This window comes from Cucumis melo, chromosome 5 (genome assembly GCF_025177605.1).
Source record: "Cucumis melo cultivar AY chromosome 5, USDA_Cmelo_AY_1.0, whole genome shotgun sequence".
Classification (NCBI taxonomy): Eukaryota; Viridiplantae; Streptophyta; class Magnoliopsida; order Cucurbitales; family Cucurbitaceae; genus Cucumis; species Cucumis melo.
The window spans coordinates 17,346,251-17,367,047 of NC_066861.1; the positions used below are offsets into that span (position 1 = coordinate 17,346,251).

The 20,797-nt window shown below is 34.8% G+C and overlaps 1 protein-coding gene across 3 annotated transcripts; it reads right to left on the reverse strand.

Annotated features, from left to right (window-relative positions):
* Positions 1-6,176: 6,176 nt before the first annotated feature.
* LOC103485847 (transcription elongation factor SPT6 homolog) lies at positions 6,177-18,914 on the reverse strand. Of its 3 annotated transcripts, XM_051084541.1 has the most exons (18): positions 18,664-18,914; positions 18,367-18,444; positions 17,710-17,839; positions 17,336-17,408; positions 17,109-17,259; positions 16,863-16,992; positions 16,495-16,741; positions 16,192-16,380; positions 15,987-16,106; positions 15,511-15,897; positions 15,320-15,430; positions 14,462-15,241; positions 12,523-12,664; positions 11,257-12,428; positions 8,551-8,760; positions 7,716-8,211; positions 6,781-7,048; positions 6,177-6,734 (listed from the first exon to the last, which is right to left on the reverse strand). In XM_051084541.1, the coding sequence occupies exons 1-18, from the start codon at positions 18,677-18,679 to the stop codon at positions 6,632-6,634; spliced, it is 4,803 nt and encodes a 1,600-aa protein (XP_050940498.1). In that variant the 5' UTR covers positions 18,680-18,914; the 3' UTR covers positions 6,177-6,631. The 3 variants fall into 3 exon arrangements, with proteins under 3 accessions (XP_050940498.1, XP_008441794.2, XP_050940497.1); XM_008443572.3 differs by having other exon boundaries at positions 6,177-7,048; XM_051084540.1 differs by lacking the exons at positions 18,367-18,444; positions 18,664-18,914 and adding an exon at positions 18,107-18,342 and having other exon boundaries at positions 6,177-7,048.
* Positions 18,915-20,797: the final 1,883 nt, after the last annotated feature.

Here is a 20,797-nt window from a genome sequence, read left to right on the forward strand (position 1 = left end):
GAGTCGGGTTTACCCAGCCCAACCTAATTATGTATATAATATGTATAAACCTAAAACCTAAACGTAAACCTTTTTCTTAATAGAGATTGTACACTTGCAAGTTGAATGTCTATATATATATATATATATATATATATATATATATATATATCACTTGGGCCACCAGATTCTTAAGTTGGTATCCTTCAATTTTAATAGTAACAACTTTATTGAAGATTGCACATTAACTGAGAAATCATATTAATTTTTTTTTCTTTTTCTTTTATATTTTTTACGTATATCTAAGTACTCTATTTTTTTCCTCTATCTTTAATTTTTTTCATTTAATGAAAAAATTCAATCTTTTCACCAGTAAGCAATATTTTTCTTTTATACTTTTTATGTGTCGACCTTGGATTTGGCTACATGGTGTGGCAAGGCAGTAAAGGGACACATGTAAAGTTGTAATCCTGAGTCGAAAGTTGGAACTCTCTATTGGAGATTGGTTTTAGAAGTTCTACTTACAAGGTGTTCAACTTGTTATCTCGCGAAGAGGTACGCATTGGATGTACTCTAGGCGAACACCTACTTCTGGTCACATGAATTGGCTAGCGGGGTGGGGCATGGCCTTGGGGTGATTTGTTTACTAAACTAAAGGATACCTCTTTGTTCTCTATGATTGATTTGAGATCAAATTATCATCAATTAAGAATTAAGAAGTTACATGTACCAAAGACGGCATTCAAAATGAGTTTTGGATATTTTGAATTCTTAGGACGTCATTTGGCTTGCTTAACACCCCACTTGCATTTGGCTTAATGAATTGAATATTTCTCACCCAATAAAAATTTTGTAATTTTTCCACTTAAATATTTGATTCAGTTTCTAACTTTTACTTTTATTCCATTTTTAGTATTTTTCTTACTTAAATAATAAACTCGTTTCAAAAAAAAGTAGAAATTAAAAAAATAAAATAAAGAAACGGAAGATGTAATTTGAAGTCACAGAGTTCATTGTGCACCAAAAACTGGATTTCTTCTCATCTTTTATCTCTCTAATTTGTTTTAATTAATTATGTGGATATAGGGTAACATGCACTAATTATAACATTAATTAAGAAATAAATTATCCAATTTTCACATATATTTTATATATTTCTTACTTTTATTTTATTTTATTATTAATTGTGCATGAATGTGAAATGCTAACTTGTAGTTACATAGAATCTGTTATGGGTTTTCAAAATTTTTTATACTTCCTCCGTATAATTATTTATGGTAAATAGATGTTAAGATCTAACTTACAATTATAATTAACACTCTTTTTAGGGAAACTTTCTTGTACTACAGTTTCCTACAATACCGTCAAACCTCCCTATATATATATGAAGCTTTTGATTCTATCTCCTTTGCAATCGAAGAACTTTAAAGCAAAAACAAGTAATTGATACACTATTACATTGTCATAGTTCTTTATCTTTTTCATTGGCAAAATGACTTCGTCTTTAGCACTTTCATTCTCAATGTTCTTGTTGCTACCCATTAGCTTACATGCCACAGATGAATTAATCTCACCTTTACCAGAAACTACAGTCACTATTAATGAAGTGGGTGACCCTCTGTTGGCCATTCATTATAGATCCATGCAAGATGATCTGGGACTGTTGAATTAATCCATCATACTGTTCTAAGTTTATTCCATATGAGCTAACAAAGGAACCTAATGGACCTATAGATCATGGGCTCCAGCGATTCGAGATTAACTGGCTAAACCCTTTTAGACCAAGCTAATTAACATTTGTTAACTAATGGTTCATTCAACTAAAGTTTCGTAGTTGCGCTCCCCTCACTATAGATATATTTGTGTCCATCTCATATAATCATGATTAGTAAGTTAATCCTTCACAAGTTATTTGTACGCTCGATGGGTCAAAATATTGTTTTACCATCGAGCCTACTTCTTGCTCCTTAAGTCCCACTCATTCACTATTGAACAATTGGTTTAAGGTCCAACCTATAAATCAAATCCTTCTCGGGCCAATGAGAAGGTGGGCCACTTGTTCAAGACTTAGATTTAGTCCTTAAGAGAACAATCTATCTATTAACACTAAAGCGGTTATGAGTGATTTCCGTCTTGCACCTTATATCCTCAGCTATTCATTCGGTCTTACCCCTATAATGGGAGGCTTATTGGATCAGCGCTAAAGAGCTACTCTTACCTATAATCCTAAGCTAACTATGAACTATTATTCACACGAGATTTTATGTCATAAAACTCATGGCTAACTATAATCATGTAAACAAGAGTTCATAGTTAGCTCAGGATTAAGATTAACTAACCTAAGTTATCAATAACCAAAATAGTTAATTTTAAACAGTAAACAGCGTTATAACTTAAAAGTGACTATTTCACGATTCAGTCTTATGTAAACTCCTTACATAGGATGCCTCCACTTTCATGCTTCTTCATGAGCGATTCAAAATAACATCTTTTGTACTAACTAAAAGCAGGTCATATCCATAGTGTCCTAGAATAAGATGCCAACTTTTATTCATATAGTATAGACCGCTTTAGACTATATACTTGAACTTGATCCACATTTATGTCTCTACATAAAGTTAAAGTTCAACAATACGATTTATGTACCCATCTTCTTTTGCTTTTAAGATGAAGTCTTAGAGGATTTTAAAAGGCTATCCAACACATTTAAGGTGGTTTGGACAAGCTAGGTAAGTTCTTAAGGTTATTGAGACTATTAATGTAGCTAAATCTCTAAACTTATTGACAGGTTGTATAAGAGTAAGGAATTGAAAGACCCAATAAGTTTAGCTTAAGTTTGGTACTCACTAGGTTAAGTGTTTTAACTAGATGTTTTGGGGTTCGAAGGTAGAAATTTAGCCTAAAACTAAAGCTTTTGGAATGATTCAATTTAGGATTAAGGAGTGAGGATTTCATGAAGCACAATTAGTTTGAGTTTACCTCATGAAGTGTGTTATGGATATTTGGGTTATCTATCATACGAAAAGTTAACTTGTTTCTCATACGAACCATTTCTCAGGTAAAACTGAAGTAGGAAAGCTTATAGTCCTAGGTGATCAAGCTAGTGACGATGAGTGATTCATTTTCAAATTTTCTATGTAAAATCTAAATATATGTTATTTTATGATATGACTTGGAAACTACCTTAATTGGTGTAAACTTATTTTTGACTATGTTTTACTTACATTGAGCGTTTCCAAAGTTTGGTGTCTTTAAGAATTTCGAGTACAGATTTGTATTTTGTAGAATTAAATGGAACTATTTTCCATTATTTCATGTTAGAAGGAGATCGGTCGAACTGATAAACATAGGATATAAAGCTTGTATCTGTGAGTGAAAAATGAATTTATTAAAGTGATTTCAAGCATGTTTTTAGATTATTGTTTATGTATGATTTGCATCAAATATTTAAGTTATTTTATAAATAGTTTCCAAAGCATATGAGTTCATTAAGGTATTTATTCGAGCATTGTCTGTTTATTGAAAAATGTTTAAGGCTTATTTCAAAATGAGTATGTCAATCTCATAGTAATGTCTATCACATATAGACATTGAAACTTTCTATCACTATCTATGAGTGATTGACAATGACATGAATGCTATCTATTAAATGATATGTTTGTTATCATGGATATGTTTGTCTTTCAGGCTAGCTATTCCATTGTTTAGTTGGTTTGGTGTTTTGATGTACTGATTTTTGTTTTGTTTTGAGTTTAGTTTGATTATAGGATTGATTTCATGGTTTCAATGGCATTATTTAAGACATTCACAATGTTCTATCAATATCTATCCCAATAGATATTGATAGACTACTATAAGTATCTATTTGTGGTAAATATTGTATAATTATTTATCATTGATAGACGTTAATGGAAATTTATCGGTGTCTATCAATGATAGAAACAGATAAAGTTCTATCATTGATAGAGGCGCCTATAAGTAATAGAGACCAATAGAAGTATATCAATATCTATCAATGATAACAACTAGTAATTAAAGTCTATCAGTGATAGCAACTAGTAAAAATCTAAAAATACTATCAGTTATAAAAAATGATAGAAGTTTATCAATACTATCAGTGATAGAAACCGATAAAAGTCTATCATTAATAAAGGTTAATAGAAGTCTATTAATTTCTATCATTGAAGTCTATCAATACTGTCAATGATAGAAATTGATACAAGTGAGGTTGATATAAGTTATTGGTGTTTATTAGTGATAGAAATTGATACATATTTGTCGTTGATATAGACTGATAGAAGTTTATCAGTGTCTATCACTGACTAAAAGAGGCTGATAGAAAACCTATCAATGTCTATTATATTAGTAATGAAAATGGATATAAGTCTATAACCTTTAGTTGATAGAGGTGTATTAGTATCTATCAATTATAGAAATTGGTTGAAATATATCGTTCATAAAGGTCGATAGAATTCTATCAGTGATAGAAATCAATACAAGTCTATCATTGATATGGCTGTTAGAATTCTATTAGTTGATACTAGTCTATCATTAATAGGGCCGCTAGAATTCTATCACTAATAGAGACGGATAAAATTGTCTATCAATAAGTAATAGAAACTATAAAAACAAGAATAAAATTCGAGAAAGTGTTCGACAACTATTTTTCAATTAATCAAACAAGAATGAAGATGGAAAAGACTTTTTAACGAAGAAGACGAGTATAGCGACAAATAATGATAAAATTTTATCCGTCATGAGGAATGGGATACATGAAATTATAATATATACCTAGATCTAACCGGTCAACAAAAGAAGAAGAAACAAAGGAGGAAGATGAAGATAAGAAGGAAGATCAAGAAGAAGGTTAAAGATATGAGAAGAAATAGAGTAAGATTGCATTATCTGGGTTGTTGAATTTCATTGTTGGGATTTGGTCGGCTTATGGCACAAAGAGATTGATTATTTTCACGATAAATCAAATTGACTATTATGGTTCCACAGAAAATCTCTTACCCCCTCCTTCTTCCTCTTTCGATTTCTCCTATTTTATCAGTCTCTCACTCTCTGCATCTTTGATTTCATATCATTTTCCCTTCTACTCCATTAATTTCCTTCTCAACTTTCACTTCAATTCAATCGGATTTGAATTCCGGATAAGTTCTTGGGAAGAATTGGTTGGATGTTGAATGAGATGATTTGTATGATAAAATAATTAGGGAGATGTTAAAGGAAATAGTTATGACATTGTCGAACATGGTAGAGAATTGATGCCAAAATAAGAAGGGGAAGTTTTTTAAGAGATTGGTTAGAGCTCTTAAGGATGCTAAGGTGGAGTTGAGAAGAAGAAAGCAGATGAAGAAGGTCGGCAATGAGAAAGCAAAAGCATCAATCAGCAATTGATTAAACGTGGAAAATTGAAGGTATATTTGATGTGGAGGAAGATGAGGTTTTTGGGGGATATTATATGGTCTATCATAAACAACCCCAAGTACTATTCCTAAAATTGATACCCATTTCCCATTTTTAAAAGTTACTCTTTAGTTTTGAAATTTTACTTGATTTTTGTAATTATAAATTAAAACAAAAAAGGTTGATCAGACTGCTATCCTATTCTCATTGTCTTTTGGCATAAACCGAACCCAATAACAAATTGCCAATTCATCGTCATGCAATTTCAGTAAGCTTAAGAGGTTTTTCCAGTTTTTTCAGATTTTCTTTGCACCCCTAAAATACTGAACCAAAATAGAAAGTCCCCAAAACTTTTTACATACCAAACATTTTATCTTGGTATAAAGTAAGACTAAAAGAAGGAACATTTGAAAGTCGATAACCAAATTTTCCACAAACAATCAACACAAGAAACCCAAGATCAAGACATAGATCATGCCAAACCATAAAGATAACCCGAGGACCAACCAACCAACAAATTTTAGTAAAAGAAAATAATAATGATGATATGATGATGATGATAATAATAATAATAATAAAATAATGAAAAAAAATTACAGTGCTAAAAATAATCCGAGTTTGCAAGAATGTGCTATTATTATTGAACTATAGCTAAGCGTGACAATTTGAAAAACTAGAACTCAGCCAAAAGGGATGGAAAAAACTACTTTTTGAAGGAAAAACTACATAACATGAAGGTTAGAAGTAAAGAATAGATAACCTATGCAAAGACTGATAGAACTAAGTTGGAATTAAAAAAGATGTCCACATTAAGCAAAGGTAGATATTTGCGCACAAGTATTCACATCAATAGGTTAGACCAAGAGAGCTTTTAGAACGAAAGAGGCAACATCATGCCTTTAAATATTATAAATACGGCCTTCAAAACGAGCTTACCTTTTCCTATATAAGGTAAGTTCTACACCATTCAACCTCCCTCCCCTCCCCCCCCCCCCCCCCCCCCAATCACCTGAATAATTTTGTAACTGTGGAAGGGTAAGTAAAAGACAGTCAGGAGAGGGAGAGAGGTTTTACTCATCTCTTCTGACTAAATTACTATCTAAAGATCATCAGCTGCAGTGTAAGAGTTGTTGGGGGCCGACAGACCAAAACCACACATCAACTGGACTCGATTGGAGGCAGAAACTGGTAAGAATTACCGATCACCAAGACTGTCAAGTGCCAGCCAGTCGAGAAAGAGTTAAGAACCCCATCCCCCACTGTTGCTTCCACCAGAACCACCCCAATTTCCTTTGGAATTTCCACCAGTCCCACCCCAACCCCCACCGCCACTGCCACTACCGCTGCCACCAGTGCTGTCATTCCATCCATTACCACCACCACCACCACCCCCCACTCCCACCAGAGCTCCAGCCACCAGGAAAAGCTTCTTTGCCTGGTGAATTTTGAATTTTAGCTCCTGGGAAGTTGCTTAATCCATCATCCCCATCCTTGGAAGATGAATCCCATCTGGAGCCATCATAACCCGAATCTGACCGATCATTATTCCCTCTGTTATTATTGTATGAGCCTCGACCACGCCCACGTCCACCATATGGTCTAGGCAGGCCACTTGGATGTCCATCACGACCACCAGAGTTTCTGTTGTCATTTCTCCCTGCAAGCAGAATATAAAGTCAAATCGAAGGTTAAAACAAATTAAGGTTGTCAAAAAGTACCATAAAATGGCATGAATCTCTACCAACACGCAGAACTATGAGTCATTCTTACACTTAAAGCTCAAAGACTTGGCGTAGAACCAAAATACGTGATAATAGGCATAATATAAGCAGGAAACAATAATTTTCTCATAAGAAATAAGAAGGCTTTAAGCCATTTAAATTTGTAACAATGCAACTCATTAAGGATATTAAACTTTGGTTTTTTTGGGTAAGGAAACAAACAGTTTTATGCAACCATTGGAGAAGGCAAATACATATATATATATATATATATATATATATATATATATATATATATATATATTATAAGAGGAGTTCTCAGATCAAGACACAAGGATGTTAACCAAAAAAAAAAACCATAATTGGCACAGACAACAAAGCCTAATAACAAAAACTCTTTCAAGAGAAGACCTAGAAGAGGAAAATAGCCTGACTAGGTACCAGAAAAGGACTCTAGTTGAGAAATGGAGCTCTAGTGGTTTAGAATAAGAAATCATATTATTAAAGCTGAACATTCCAAGAGTCGAAGTAATTCGAATGCAGTTTGGTGTCCTCAATAGATATTCAACAGGATGAATTGAATGCAATTTTTGTAGACCTCACCTGTTCTAGACCCAGGAGTAGAAGAACGATCCCTGTCAAATGACTGGCTTCTCCAGCCACCTTCATGAGATGAACCACCCCAAGGGCTACCTGCAGATGCTGCTGAAGAGCCACCAGTTGCAGGGCTCCGCATTGGTACCATAGCAGCAACTGATCTAATTGATGGTGCTGAATCATGTTGCGGATCATCGATGTGCCTTTGAAAATACGCTACAAGCCTATCAATATCTTCAAACATTCTTTTTCTAAATTTAAACCCCTTTGGATAGAGACCAATATACTCATGGTGTGGATTTGTACTTCGTATGTATGTCAAAATGAATGTACCCGGATGTTCATGAGATATTCCGAAACCATAAATTATTCTCATTGGATACTCTGACTTCTCAATCCTCATAAGTTCATCAACTTCTGCTTTTGTGCCTCTCCTGAACTTGCGATAGCTTAGCATTGCCTTTAAGTGAGCAACTAAGGGATCAACATAACGATCCATCACCTGCATGGTTTTTTGAAGGGAGAGGGGGAATATCAAGAGGGATTCAATTGAGGTGTCATATCAAATTCAACAAACAATCAAGACATCCAGAAGTTCTGTAGAAGTTTGTTGATCATACGATAGTTCTTCAATAAATTTTAGGATTCTTTCTGAGGAAAAAAATTAAACTCAGAGAACAGAGTATCGAGAATTTATTTTAAAAGCCATTGTTTAATATTTAAATGGAGAACCATAGAGAACAGTTTCCAAGATGTCATCAATAACTACATCTTATGACACGAATCACATTAAAGAGTGAAGACCACCTACAGATTACAGATAACAGAATGCAACACTAACCTCATCAAGATCCTCAAAAGTGTCCTCCCCAATTTTCAGGGTCTTCCCAATACGCAGCAAGCTAGTGATGTCTTTATGCTCCTTTCCACCTTCAACTATATCTTTGTGAGCATATACTCCATCGTAAATTTTAAGCGTCAAAGTCAAAAAAGAAGGTCCGCGAGAACTAGGTCGAACAATACTTTCACCAGGATCCTTGTCAGACAACAGCTGCCATGAAGAAAAGAATGTTAGAAAATGTTCCATAACAGAAAAGTATACAAAAGTATCATTCACAAAAATGACTAATAAAGATTTTTTAATAGAAACAACCTTCATTGAGAAAAAGCGAGATAAAATCGCTTTCCTCATATAATATATACATTGAAGACTTATAATTCCTCACAGAACATGAAATTCAAGAAATCAGACACTTCCCTCGTGTAATGAGTATTAATAACTTTAAACATTTGATATCCTCCATAATTTCCACCATTTAACATTCTTTTCTAAGTTATAGACTTCAAAGATGGTGTTCAAGGGGCTGAATTGATTATTATAACTAGTGGTTATTATAATATGTGGGTGTTATAATAGTTTGTAGGTTAGAACAGTCCCCATTTGGAGTACATTTTAGTTTGGATAGGAAATAGAAAACGTTGTAACCAAGAGAGAGGATCCGTAGGATACGATAAACACTGGAACACTAGAGTTAATTGGTTATAATAATTGAAAACACCAACATGGAGAAAGCTTTAGTAGCCCATGGCCCCACTTCATCCACTTTTGGGCCCAAACATCCCCTAAAATTTTGAAGAAAATAATTATAGCTCTTGACAGGACTATTTCATGCCTAAAATCTTCTAGGATGTGTTTTCTCCCGTGGTGGAATCCCTTGTCTGTTTTCTTGGCAGACATAGGAGCATTGATAAAGACGTGTCCATTCTCAATTGCTCTCTTTACAAGATGTTGAAAACTGACAGGAGGAATTTTATGGGAGATATGAAGAGTCCTACAGAATTTTTTTTAATTTTCTGCTGTCCAATAGAATTCTTGGTTGGAAAAAGGAATTTGTATTAAGCATTATTGGTTAGTGGTGGAATTTGGTGGCGTTTATTGGTCTTCAAAATGAATTGTGGCTAGTTTATTGACCCTACATCACTCTTAGGCTTTTACATATTAATTGGAGCAAATCTCCTCCCTTTTTCATCTTTATATGTAATCTTACCAAAATTCCTAATCACTGCAGATGTTAGACCTCCAATCATTCACGCCTACAAAAGGAAGAAGTCAGGGAAGGATACGATAGGAATTACACAGAAGACCAAGGGTGGGGAGGTTCTTCTGGGGGAACCATCCCTGATAGGAATGTTTTGGAGATTAACAAACCAGGTCATATTTTGGGTAAAGGCTGCTGAGGCTTTTTAGGAAAAGATTCCAACCTTTTCGAAGGAGCTGGAGAACAACCTTGGCATTTATTTTTGCCTTTTCTTTCTTATTTTACAGTGCTGTCCTATAGTGTATTCTGTGGATATTTTGTAAACTCATCTGGATTTTATCATCAATAGAATCATAGCAAAGTACTGTCTCTGCTTCTCTATTTTTGTTGGGATTTTACTGATTTTCAGGGAGGAGTCCTAACAGATTCTTGTTACCATTACCATTCAAAAGAACATTCAATAGGAAGTTCGTTTGTGGTCCATATCATCATATCAATGAATGGTTATTAAAAATAAAAAATAATGGTGTTGAACAAATTAAATACTAATTCCTGTTCCTCGTGATCATCGATGTTCTTAGCACGTTCGTGCTTATGAGTATGGTAGGGATCTGGTTGAACCTTTTCGTTCATTTGACTAAGGGGAGAGCTCATCCGCACATTATCTCTAGTTAAAGGTGAATTTTGGCCGACCTTAATCTTAACAAAACCCAGAGTGTGTTCATTTGACCAGGGGAGAGCACATCTGAAACATTCTCTCTCGTGAAGGAGGCCTTAATCTTAACAAAACCCGGTGTGCATTCATGTCTGTCTTAAGACTCAACCATTTAGAGCTCTCATCATTAAACACAGGAAAAAAGCCAATTGCTCAATGGGGTTATGGCCATTCCCTCTTTAGTCTATCCTTTGTGATATAAGAGTATATAAGTGACTATGTAGGTAGGTATCCAGTACCCTCACCATTCCAAGTTTTTGGAGCTTTCCCTTAGCAATGGATCCCAAGCATGTTTTGCAAGATAGCCTGCATACTCACCTTTATTTTTTTAAGTTCACATTTGCCCATACACTTAACACAAACTTCAGGCTTGGATGCCCATTCTTCCACGAAAAAGAAGGTGTGATACATGTCTTGATACAAAGCCTTCAATAAGAGGATCCATATCTGGGCTTCTTCTTTTTAGTGCAATTCCCTTTTGTTCTATCATTGATCTTTATATTCTTCCCCTAAAAACTTATGAACCCTTTTGATAATATATTTCCCCTTTCTTTGTAATCCTTAGTCAGACTCTTTTGTGATTGTAATATTGGGTAGTCCATATTCATTTTATTCAATAAAAGGGGTTCCGTATTGTTTTTTGAAGTTTTTCTAAGGACTTTTTAAGGTGAATAAACAGTAAAGCATATACAAATTGAACATGTTAACCTTCAATAGTTGTCACATCCGGGTTTCTAAACTCTGTTTGACTTATATTTTAAAATAAGAGGATATTTCTTAGAGAATAACAAACCTCCATTGCTTCATCTGCTGTTATATTCTGGAATCGAGGGTGAACAATCATTCTTGGCTTGAAATGCTTTTTTGCAAGCTCCTTCTCTTTTCGAGACTTTTCTTGCTCACTCTGAAGGCTGCTTCGATCTTCATGATAGTAGGGATCAAGATTCTGAGTAATCTGGTGCCGGTTACTTCTCATCTCACTCTCCTTACAAACAAGGAAAACCTGGTACCTATTCTTCTGAATTGATTTGATCTTGCAAGTAACGATGTCCCCCTCACGCAACCTATCAGACAAGTCGGAGATCTCTCTAGAATCATCTGCATAATCTTCTTTCATAAGCATCCCAGTCAATCCAGATTCAAGTCCACAAATTGCTTTTTGACCTAGTACCTTGCGTACTGTAGCCTGCACAATTCTCCCCTCCGCAAGGGTGTCCTCAGTTTCACCAGATATCATGTAAAACTCTTCATCCTGACTGGGCTCTTCATATTGCTTACGCCAATCCTGAAAACCCTGCATCAGTTCCCTTTTTATGTCAAGAAAAGTCTCTATTTTATCTTCCCGTTTCTTGCTCTTGGCATATTCATCAACATCAAGAGTCCTCAGTAAATGAGGCCGGTCTCTAACATGCTCTATGGCCATCTCTGCATCCTCATCGTCATTTGCATCACCTTTAACATCTTCATCAAAAACATCTTTTGCTAACTCTTGTGCCAGAGCATATGATTCAGGGTGAATTCTCGTATCATCCAACAAATCTATAAATTGGCTACTGCTTGCAGCCAACCCACTCCGCCTAACACGCAAGAACCCAACTGCATTAACAAATACTTTTTTACCAAGGCCATGTGCTGTAACGAAGTCCTTCCGTGTGAAAATTGATCCAGCCCTCACCAAGGATCTCTGTAAAGAAGCTGCCTTCCTTGGTCCAAGACCAGCTATGAATTGCAATGGGCTGAACAACCATTCATGGCTTATAGCCAAATTAGTATCCAAGCCAACCTGGTTTGTCACATCCACCATGACCTGTTCAACCATCCCATATTTTTCATCTGGGGTCAAAAAATTCTCCAAAGGATTAAGTTTCCAAGATAAGATCTCCCTTCCTGGACCACAAAGTGTCGCAACCATAGCCAGTGGATTTTGCAGATAACGTCCAAGAGCAACAGCACGCTTCACAATGCCTAGCAAGAAAATAAATTTATAAACAATAAAATAGGAGTGTAAAGAAAAAAAAAACCAATACAATGCATAAGAAAAAGGTCAATGTACGAGTACCTGATTGCCCTTGCAATTGGTCAGAGGAAATCCTAGAATTTTCATAGAGACGAGGAAGGGACTCATCGCCATATACAATGCTTAATCCATCCATCTCATGTCCAACGTCTCTAGGATTCTCCTCCACCATCTTAAAGATGATCTGATCAAAGAATAAAATAACAAATGAATGAGATAATTTGCGCCATCTAATATTTTGTATTTAATTAAAGAACCATTTTCATTGAAAAAATGAAAGAACATAAGAGCGTACAGAAAACCAAACAAATAAAAGAGAGACCCCTTTAAAAAAAGGGGACCAAGCATTGCCAGGCTCCCTTCCCAGCCCTGTAAGCACTCTATTAATCCTTGTCCCCCAAAGGTTTCACACGATGGCACACACCCTAGCCACCATAAGAAACAAGTCTTCTCATGAAAGGGAGGATGGAGAAGGAACTCCCCAATCATATCTCTAGCATACATCGGGCAATAGCCATGCCAAATGTCTGGAAGAAAATGTTCTAAACAAAATACACAAAAATCACATCACAAAAGAAGGTGATCGAGGTCCTCTGCCTTTAGACAGTGAACGAAAAACATGATATGAACCATCTGGAATGTTATTACATCTAAACTTCTTTATAGAGAAAAAAGAACCAAGCGATGAGACTCCAACATTATGAGCCGACTTAGTAAAGCCATGAGCAGATTTATTATTGTTACTCAACCACTACAAAGTCCATCTAGACGCTACTCGTTTCCAAAAGCAAGTAAAATTCGTCATTAAAGAGAAACGTGTATGACCAGGAAGACAGATTCATTCCCCTACACATTACCCCCCCCCCCCCAACAAAAAAAGAAATTAGTAATAAAATTGAAAGTGCCATGGACTTTGAAGTTCATGATAATTCCTAAACCTGTGGGATACAATTGCTCCCCCAAAGATGATACCAAGTGTGTTTTCAGTCCTTTCAAAACTTAGTTTTATACAAGAATCTCTGTCATTATCGTTCATCCAATAGGGTTAGTACCATATCATGTAAGAGATTATTGATCCAAATCATCCCAAGAAGCAAAATTCCAAGGAACTAAATGAATAATGCCATTTCATTCAGAGGGCATATTGCTCCAACATAAAGTCTGACCAACCACTCGCCAAGGTGGGGATGGGATGGGGTGAAAGAAGTTGCTCAGTGGGGACAAGGGTTGGGGAGGTGCAGTGTACAGAGGGAGCGAACTAGAAGGTAGTTGTTAGTGTCAACTTCTTCGGAGGGGAGGCTATTGCACTTTATTCTGCCGTGAGCCCTTGAAAACACAGATTAGTTGACAATAGAAACTCCCTCCTACCCAACACATCTCTTTTTGCCACCTCACCAACCAAGGTCACCATCACATTCTGGGGAAAAAAACCACACAAAGGGAGCACCCTAAAGGGATTCCAACAGAAGTGGTAAACGTCCTTAATTATAATTAATAAATAAGAGAAAAAACCTAAACACAAGGATTTTAGTGTCTAGGGTTACTAAGAAAAGTTCAATAATGAAAAAGCCATAGGTTCACAAAAGGCGAATGCTAAATGTGTGCTCTTCCTGTATGTGCCTTGCCTTTCCAGAATGGGGAGAGAATCAAAATATACAAATTGTAAGGCAACACAAATACCCTACAAACCATGACGTACCATAAGAGTTTTAGCACAGGGTGTACTTATGTACATGATATAAGCATATGAAGTTCTTTAATAACCCCCCCCCCCCCACCAAAAAATAAATAAATAAACTAACTAAAGCCACGAGAGAAAATTGAAACCAAATAGACACAAAATAACACCAAACAGAGCTCAAATGAATTTTGTACTTCACTCCCCAGCTATACAAGCAGGGACCATTACTAGAAAAAGGGAATGCTACTAAACTCATTATAATATTCTACGATCAGCACCACTAGTAATAGGAACACTAACCTCGTAAATATCATCCTTCAATCGTGTACAAGATAAATTAACAGCTCCTAAAACGACAACATGTGGTTGATGGTCTGTCATGAACTTCAAAACTCGCTCTTGATCATTTTTCTTCCGTTGCTGGTCATTCACATTTTGAGAACGTAGGGTGAGAGATCCAGTGTAAAGAACATCAAGCACCTCGCCTGATGAGTCTAACATCACAAAGGTGGTAGCTGGTTTTCCAGGACCCCAGCAGCATGCCATTACCCTTGGGGCAGCTTCTTCATCAGAACTAATATCATTTTCTTTATGTTGATATGGACCAATAGATACTTTACTCCATAAATTCTTCCCATATTCCATGAGTAACCACTTTTTAGCTTTACTGGTCATCAGGGATCTTGCTTCTTTCTCCATTGAAGGCAGAAGAAAACCCGAAAGTGCATCCTGCAATATCAACTTTCTCTGCTCATTCCAAAGCTGAGCAGATTTGCTAACCCCATCACTAAGATAATATTCATTAAAGTCACTTATCAACTTATTCAAATGCTTTTCGGGTAGCTTGAGAGTGACATTCAGAAGTTTTTCTTCTTCAGCCTTCTGAATAAGAAGCCACTGTGCATCCTCAAATCTACTCAATGGCTTTTCACGGAGCCACTTAACAACTGAAAATTGATGAAAAGAATCTATTGCAACATTTCCATCTGGCGTAGGACTTGTTGATATCACGGCATAGTCCATAAAGTAGCTTCTAACATGCTTCCTTACACAAGGTTCACAACTAATCTCAATAGCAGCCTGAAATCACAGGTAGAGACCATGAATAACACTAGATGGCATTCTGAAGTTATATCTAGGGGAACAAGAATAGAATACCATATGCCTAGCTCCCTTGAGTACAGCTTGAGGACTCTCAAACATCGCACAGGTAAAGTTTGATGCCATCTCTTCAGGTGTTTCCTTTGGATCCTCCAACTCATCATTTCTCTACAAAAAAAAAATAATAATAAGCCGGTGTCATTAGCATATCCAAGATTAGGGACACAGCCGTATCAAAAATCACTAACCATTTTTTCTAAGGATAGCTGCAACCCAAATTGCTCAGAGCTATAACCAAATTTTCCTGCAACCTCCCATAAACCAGCCTTACTACATATACTGTACAGCGATTTCCTCTTAGGCCTTTTGAATTGTCCTTCATCAACACCAACTTCACCAGGAGGAAAATGCAAATTAAACTTAGAGTCAACATCATCTACCTCTCTCTCTGATTCAGCTGCCTCAAGAGATCGATTGACAGAGTCAAAAAGCTGGCGATTCAGTGTGGTTCTAGTTACATGTTCAGCTGTACGAATCTCCTCCAAATATCGGTTTTTATAATATGATTGAAGAGCCTTTTTTCGCTTTTGAAGAAGCAGCCACTTTTTGTCCAAGTCTTGAATTGCCCAAAGTAACTAAATAAGGAAAAGTGAATGTACATTGCCTCTTATATGATTCAAATCCATACAAGTAAAGAATTACTTTGGATTACAATCTTCCTCACCTTATGCCACCTTAATGTAGGGGCTTTATCGTTTTTATCCTGATCATCACCAGCTTCATGTTCTATATCTTTTAACAAGCTTAGGATCTCCTCCTTCCTATACATGGCAATGAATGGTATCTAAACGAAAGAACAAAATAGAAACATATTAGAACGAGCAAGTAAAGATGAGAATAATTAGAAGTAAGAAAAAAATAATACTGACATCTAATTTTTGGACATGTACAAGATCCAGATACCGCAGAATATCGTCCTTTGTTACAGATAAGTCTTGCCCACTGGCATTGCTAAACAAAGAGTTCATTCCATTTGCAATATGACCATGTATCCACGAGGCTTCATCATCCAGACTTGCATCATCCGTAGGAGGAGACCCAGTACTTTCCTCGGAAATCTAAAAAAAGGAAACAAAATGAGAACCCCATGGAGATGGGATAAACAATATGGAGTTATATCCTATCAGATATGATGTTAAAAAATAATAATACTAAAAATCATTTAAAGAAACCTGCATTCTTTCGGGTATATCAATTTCCCTTATCTGGTCATCCTTTTCTGTCATATACTTCTCGGAAATTACAATTGGTTCAAATTCATCTTCTAATCTCTTCTCACGCCACTCTTGAGTATCCAATTCTCTCTTGCGAAGCTGAAGGAGTTCATCAACATCACCAAAAATTTCATGTGCCTCCTGCAAAGCAGTTGATGAAACACCAGGTGCCTGCCTGGACTTTTTTTTCTTCAACTTCTTCCTCCTAGACCGAACAGTTAATAAACCAAGATTACATATGTACAATAAAATCATTTTTGGTAATGAATGAAATAAAAACACTAGAAGACATGGTATGAGGCTCCTAAATATATGAAGAAAAAAACCTTATGGGAGCCCCATCTTCGTCTTCTTCTTCATCTACAATAAAATCAGCCATTTCATCCTCATCTCCAATGTCAGCATCTTCTTCCTCTTCAGGTTGTTCCTCCTCTTCCGCAATATCCTCAAGTGGAGCTTCAAATAATTACCACAATATCCGAAAAAGTAATTAAGAGATAACTTGATGAAAAAGTAGCTCAGTACTTCTATCAGAAGTGTGGCAGTAAAGATAAAATGAATTCAATGCATACCTTCATCATCACCGAACAAGCTACGTTTAAGTTTTTCCTCAGCAGTTCGTCCACCTCTGCTGCTTTCCACAAAATCTTCATCATCTGAAAACCCAGATGGCTCCAAATTGTCTCTCCGAGCTTTTTTAAGCCTCTTAAACTTCTTGCTTCCCTGGAAAAGTTGATAAACAATGATCAGAAATAAATAATATGGAGCAAGCAACACTATCAAAATTCAGCACCACTACCTTTGGCCGTTGAATGCTAATATTGTTGTCCTCGAGGAGTTCATAATCATCTTCATCGAGCACATACTCCTCCCTAACAAAGTGAAATTCATCTCGTCAACCAAAGATATATTGAGAACTTTAGCCATAAAAGAGCTATTTAACCTACTATACACTTTATATGCAACAACACAGAGAGGGAGATTGCCAGATATGCTAAGACTTCGTTACTCAGTGTTTTATTAATCAATTACAATTCAAAAAGTTATAGCATCTAATCTTCAACATACTTTCTACATTATTTCAGCCTAAACTCGTTTAATCAGGTACAAAGACAAAATTCATTTTAAACATAAAACAATATTAGTAACAACAAGTCAGAGAGTAATGTTCACTTTTTCTTCCGTTTCTTCTTCTTCTGCCTTTCATCATCACTGTCTTCCCTCTCTTCCACATCTTCTTCATCTTCTTCTTCAACATCATCAACTATGAAACCATCCTTTTCATACTCGTCCTCTCCTTCTTCTGAAAAATAAAAAAGAAGGCTTAGTAGTTATTACCTAAGGACATGCATTTAAAATTTTTTTTTTTGGCCAAAACAGAGACATGAAAAAGATAAGGTGAATGATGGCTAGTTGATCACAAATTAATTTCAACGTCTTGCAGCAGGGTTAAACTTTTCCTTTTAGGTCTGCATGAAAAGAGTTTCTTAGTATACCTACTGGTAGCTAATCCAATATCTAAACATTTGGCAATCACCAACTCACGAAACTCATAGAATATCCCACATACCCCAATGAGTTACAAATATGCCATGTCACACTCTTCAGCTTCATCCTTAGTCTCCATCCAGGTGTCGCAGTTTCTTATCCTCTATAAAACGAACGGGAGACGAAAGATGGACGGAACAATACACTCCTCCCCGAGAAAATTGAAAAACAAAACGAACACAATGACCACCAATCCAGCCACAGAAACCCAAAACCATCTAATTGAAACTAATTGAAAATCTGAATAAAACAACATCCCGCATACAAAACGAAGAAACAAACCATCTTCTTCGTCTTCCTCGTCCCCCATGTTGTGACCGTCGACATCGTCACCGTCAAGTGGTTCCCGATCGTCGTCATCTACAGAAAACAAAATAAAACAGTAAAAAAATGGGAAAAATGCATAGAGAAACCTAAAATCGGAACGTACCAACGTACCAAAACTAATGAAAAACGATTCAACTCTAAATTTGAATCTCAAATTCCATGACGCATGATTCAAGTTTCTGAATCGTGCAAATGGTGCTGAATAGAAACGTTCGGATTCAATTTTCAGAAAATAAAAAAATTAATAAATACCAGTATCGAGTCGCATCGCGCCGGAGAAGATGTTGTCGGAAGTACCGTGTTCTCCTTCTCTTAGAGTTGCAGCGCACCGCACGGGAGAAGAAAGTTAATCGTGCTCGCCGGAGTGGAGTTCTCCTTCTCCTAATCTTCTCTTCGAGTTGTGCGCACCAGCTGAATAGTGTGGAGAAGTATGATTTTAGACTTCAAAAATACGGAAATGAAAACCCTAAACGAAGAGAGAAGAAGGAACTGAAGCGAATTTTTCATTAAAAAATATATATTTTTCAAATTCTCTAGTAAAAATATAAAAATATGATAAATTACGTAAAAACAAAATAGCATAAAAACAGCCAAATATTTTCCTAATTTCCGTATTTGATTTTAAAAATTCAAACATTTCATCTAAAATATTATAAATATAATTATATTATCTTAAAAAAAAGGGTGTTGTAATATAACTAAAGAGTGAGAAATTTGAACTCAAGACTTCTTATCCTAAAATACATACAGGTATCTATTAAGTTGAACTCATGTTAGCAAATATAATTTTTTATATCGGATTAAAATTTGAGGTTGTATTAAAAAAAATTCTATATCTATATTGTATTAAAAGAATCAAGATATGCAAAAACTTTAAAATTCAAACTAATTACCAAATGAATCTTTTCCATGGCTTTGTTTATTCCAAATTTAAGTTCTTTTTCCTTTTTGTTTTAGCAATTAAATTCAAACTTTTATTACTCTTCTATTGTAGGATGGCCAAATTCTCTCAAGTATCCACAAAATATAACTTTCTAATATGCTAATTGTTGACTATCTAAATTTCCATGAATTATAAAGCTAATAACTATATTAATTATATTTAATTTAATAATAGAATTTTAAGGGACATTTAATTAACGACAAGATCAAAAAGTTGAGTTAAGTTGATAATAATTATAGGAAAGTAATCGAAGAAATTGATAAGAGTAAGGACGTGAGAAATGTTAGTGTTTTAGGGGGTGTTTGGGGAGGGAAAAGAAAAAAAAATGACTAACTATTTCCATGTTTGGGGCAAGGAATAAGAGGGGAAAAAATATGTTTAATCTCCTCTTATTTCTTCTTAATCATTCTCTTTCTTCCTCTCAATCCCTCTCTTTCTTGTTCAGAATGTGTGCTATTATTATTATTACGTGTGCTATTATTATTATTACTTTAAATTAAGAAATTTATTATTATTATTGTTATTATTAATATTTTTATTATTTTAATACTATATTTCAAAATAGAGTTGTACGATACAATTGATGTTCATCGTTTAACTGCATTCGAAAAAAACATTTGTTTCCCGTATTTCATTTCGTTTCAATGTTATTATCTTGGTCGTCGTTTTTTAAATCGATTGTTAATGATACGTAATTTCCCGATATTCCACTTATAACATCAATTTTACATGTAATTTCTTTCACACGTAATGCATCGATTAATTTTTTTTGCACGAAAAACTTGCATACAAAACGTTCAAAATTGATATTGTATTTATGAAAGCTAATGAAACATGTTTTTTTGATAAAAATTCTAAATTTCGATAAATAAAATATGAATACTTGTGTATTTGATTTACAATACAAATTAAAAAAATACATTTGTACAAATTAAAAAATAATAATAAATTTTTTAAATTGATTGTTAGTGGTACGCATTTTTCCGATATTGCACTTACAACATCAATTTAAAGAAAATACATGTCATTTCTTTCGCACATAATGCATAAATTAATTTTTTAACATGAAAAGCTTGCGTACAAAATGTTCAAAATTGACATCATATTTACGAAAGCTAATGGAACATGTTTTCCGATAAAAACTTCAAATTTCGGTAAATAAAATACAAATATGTGTATTTGATTTACAATACGAATTAAAAAAATATATTTATTCGAATTAAATAATAATAATAATAATAATAATAATAATAATAATAATAATAATAATAATAATAAATTTTTGTCATAATCATTCTCACTTATTTCTTCTCCCAAACAAAGATTATAAATAGCATCTAATAATTCTTCTACTTAGTCTTTCTCCCAAACAAAAATTATTATAATATTTCCTTTTCATAATCCCCTTTTCCTTTTTCCTTTCATTCCCTCAAATATGAGTTA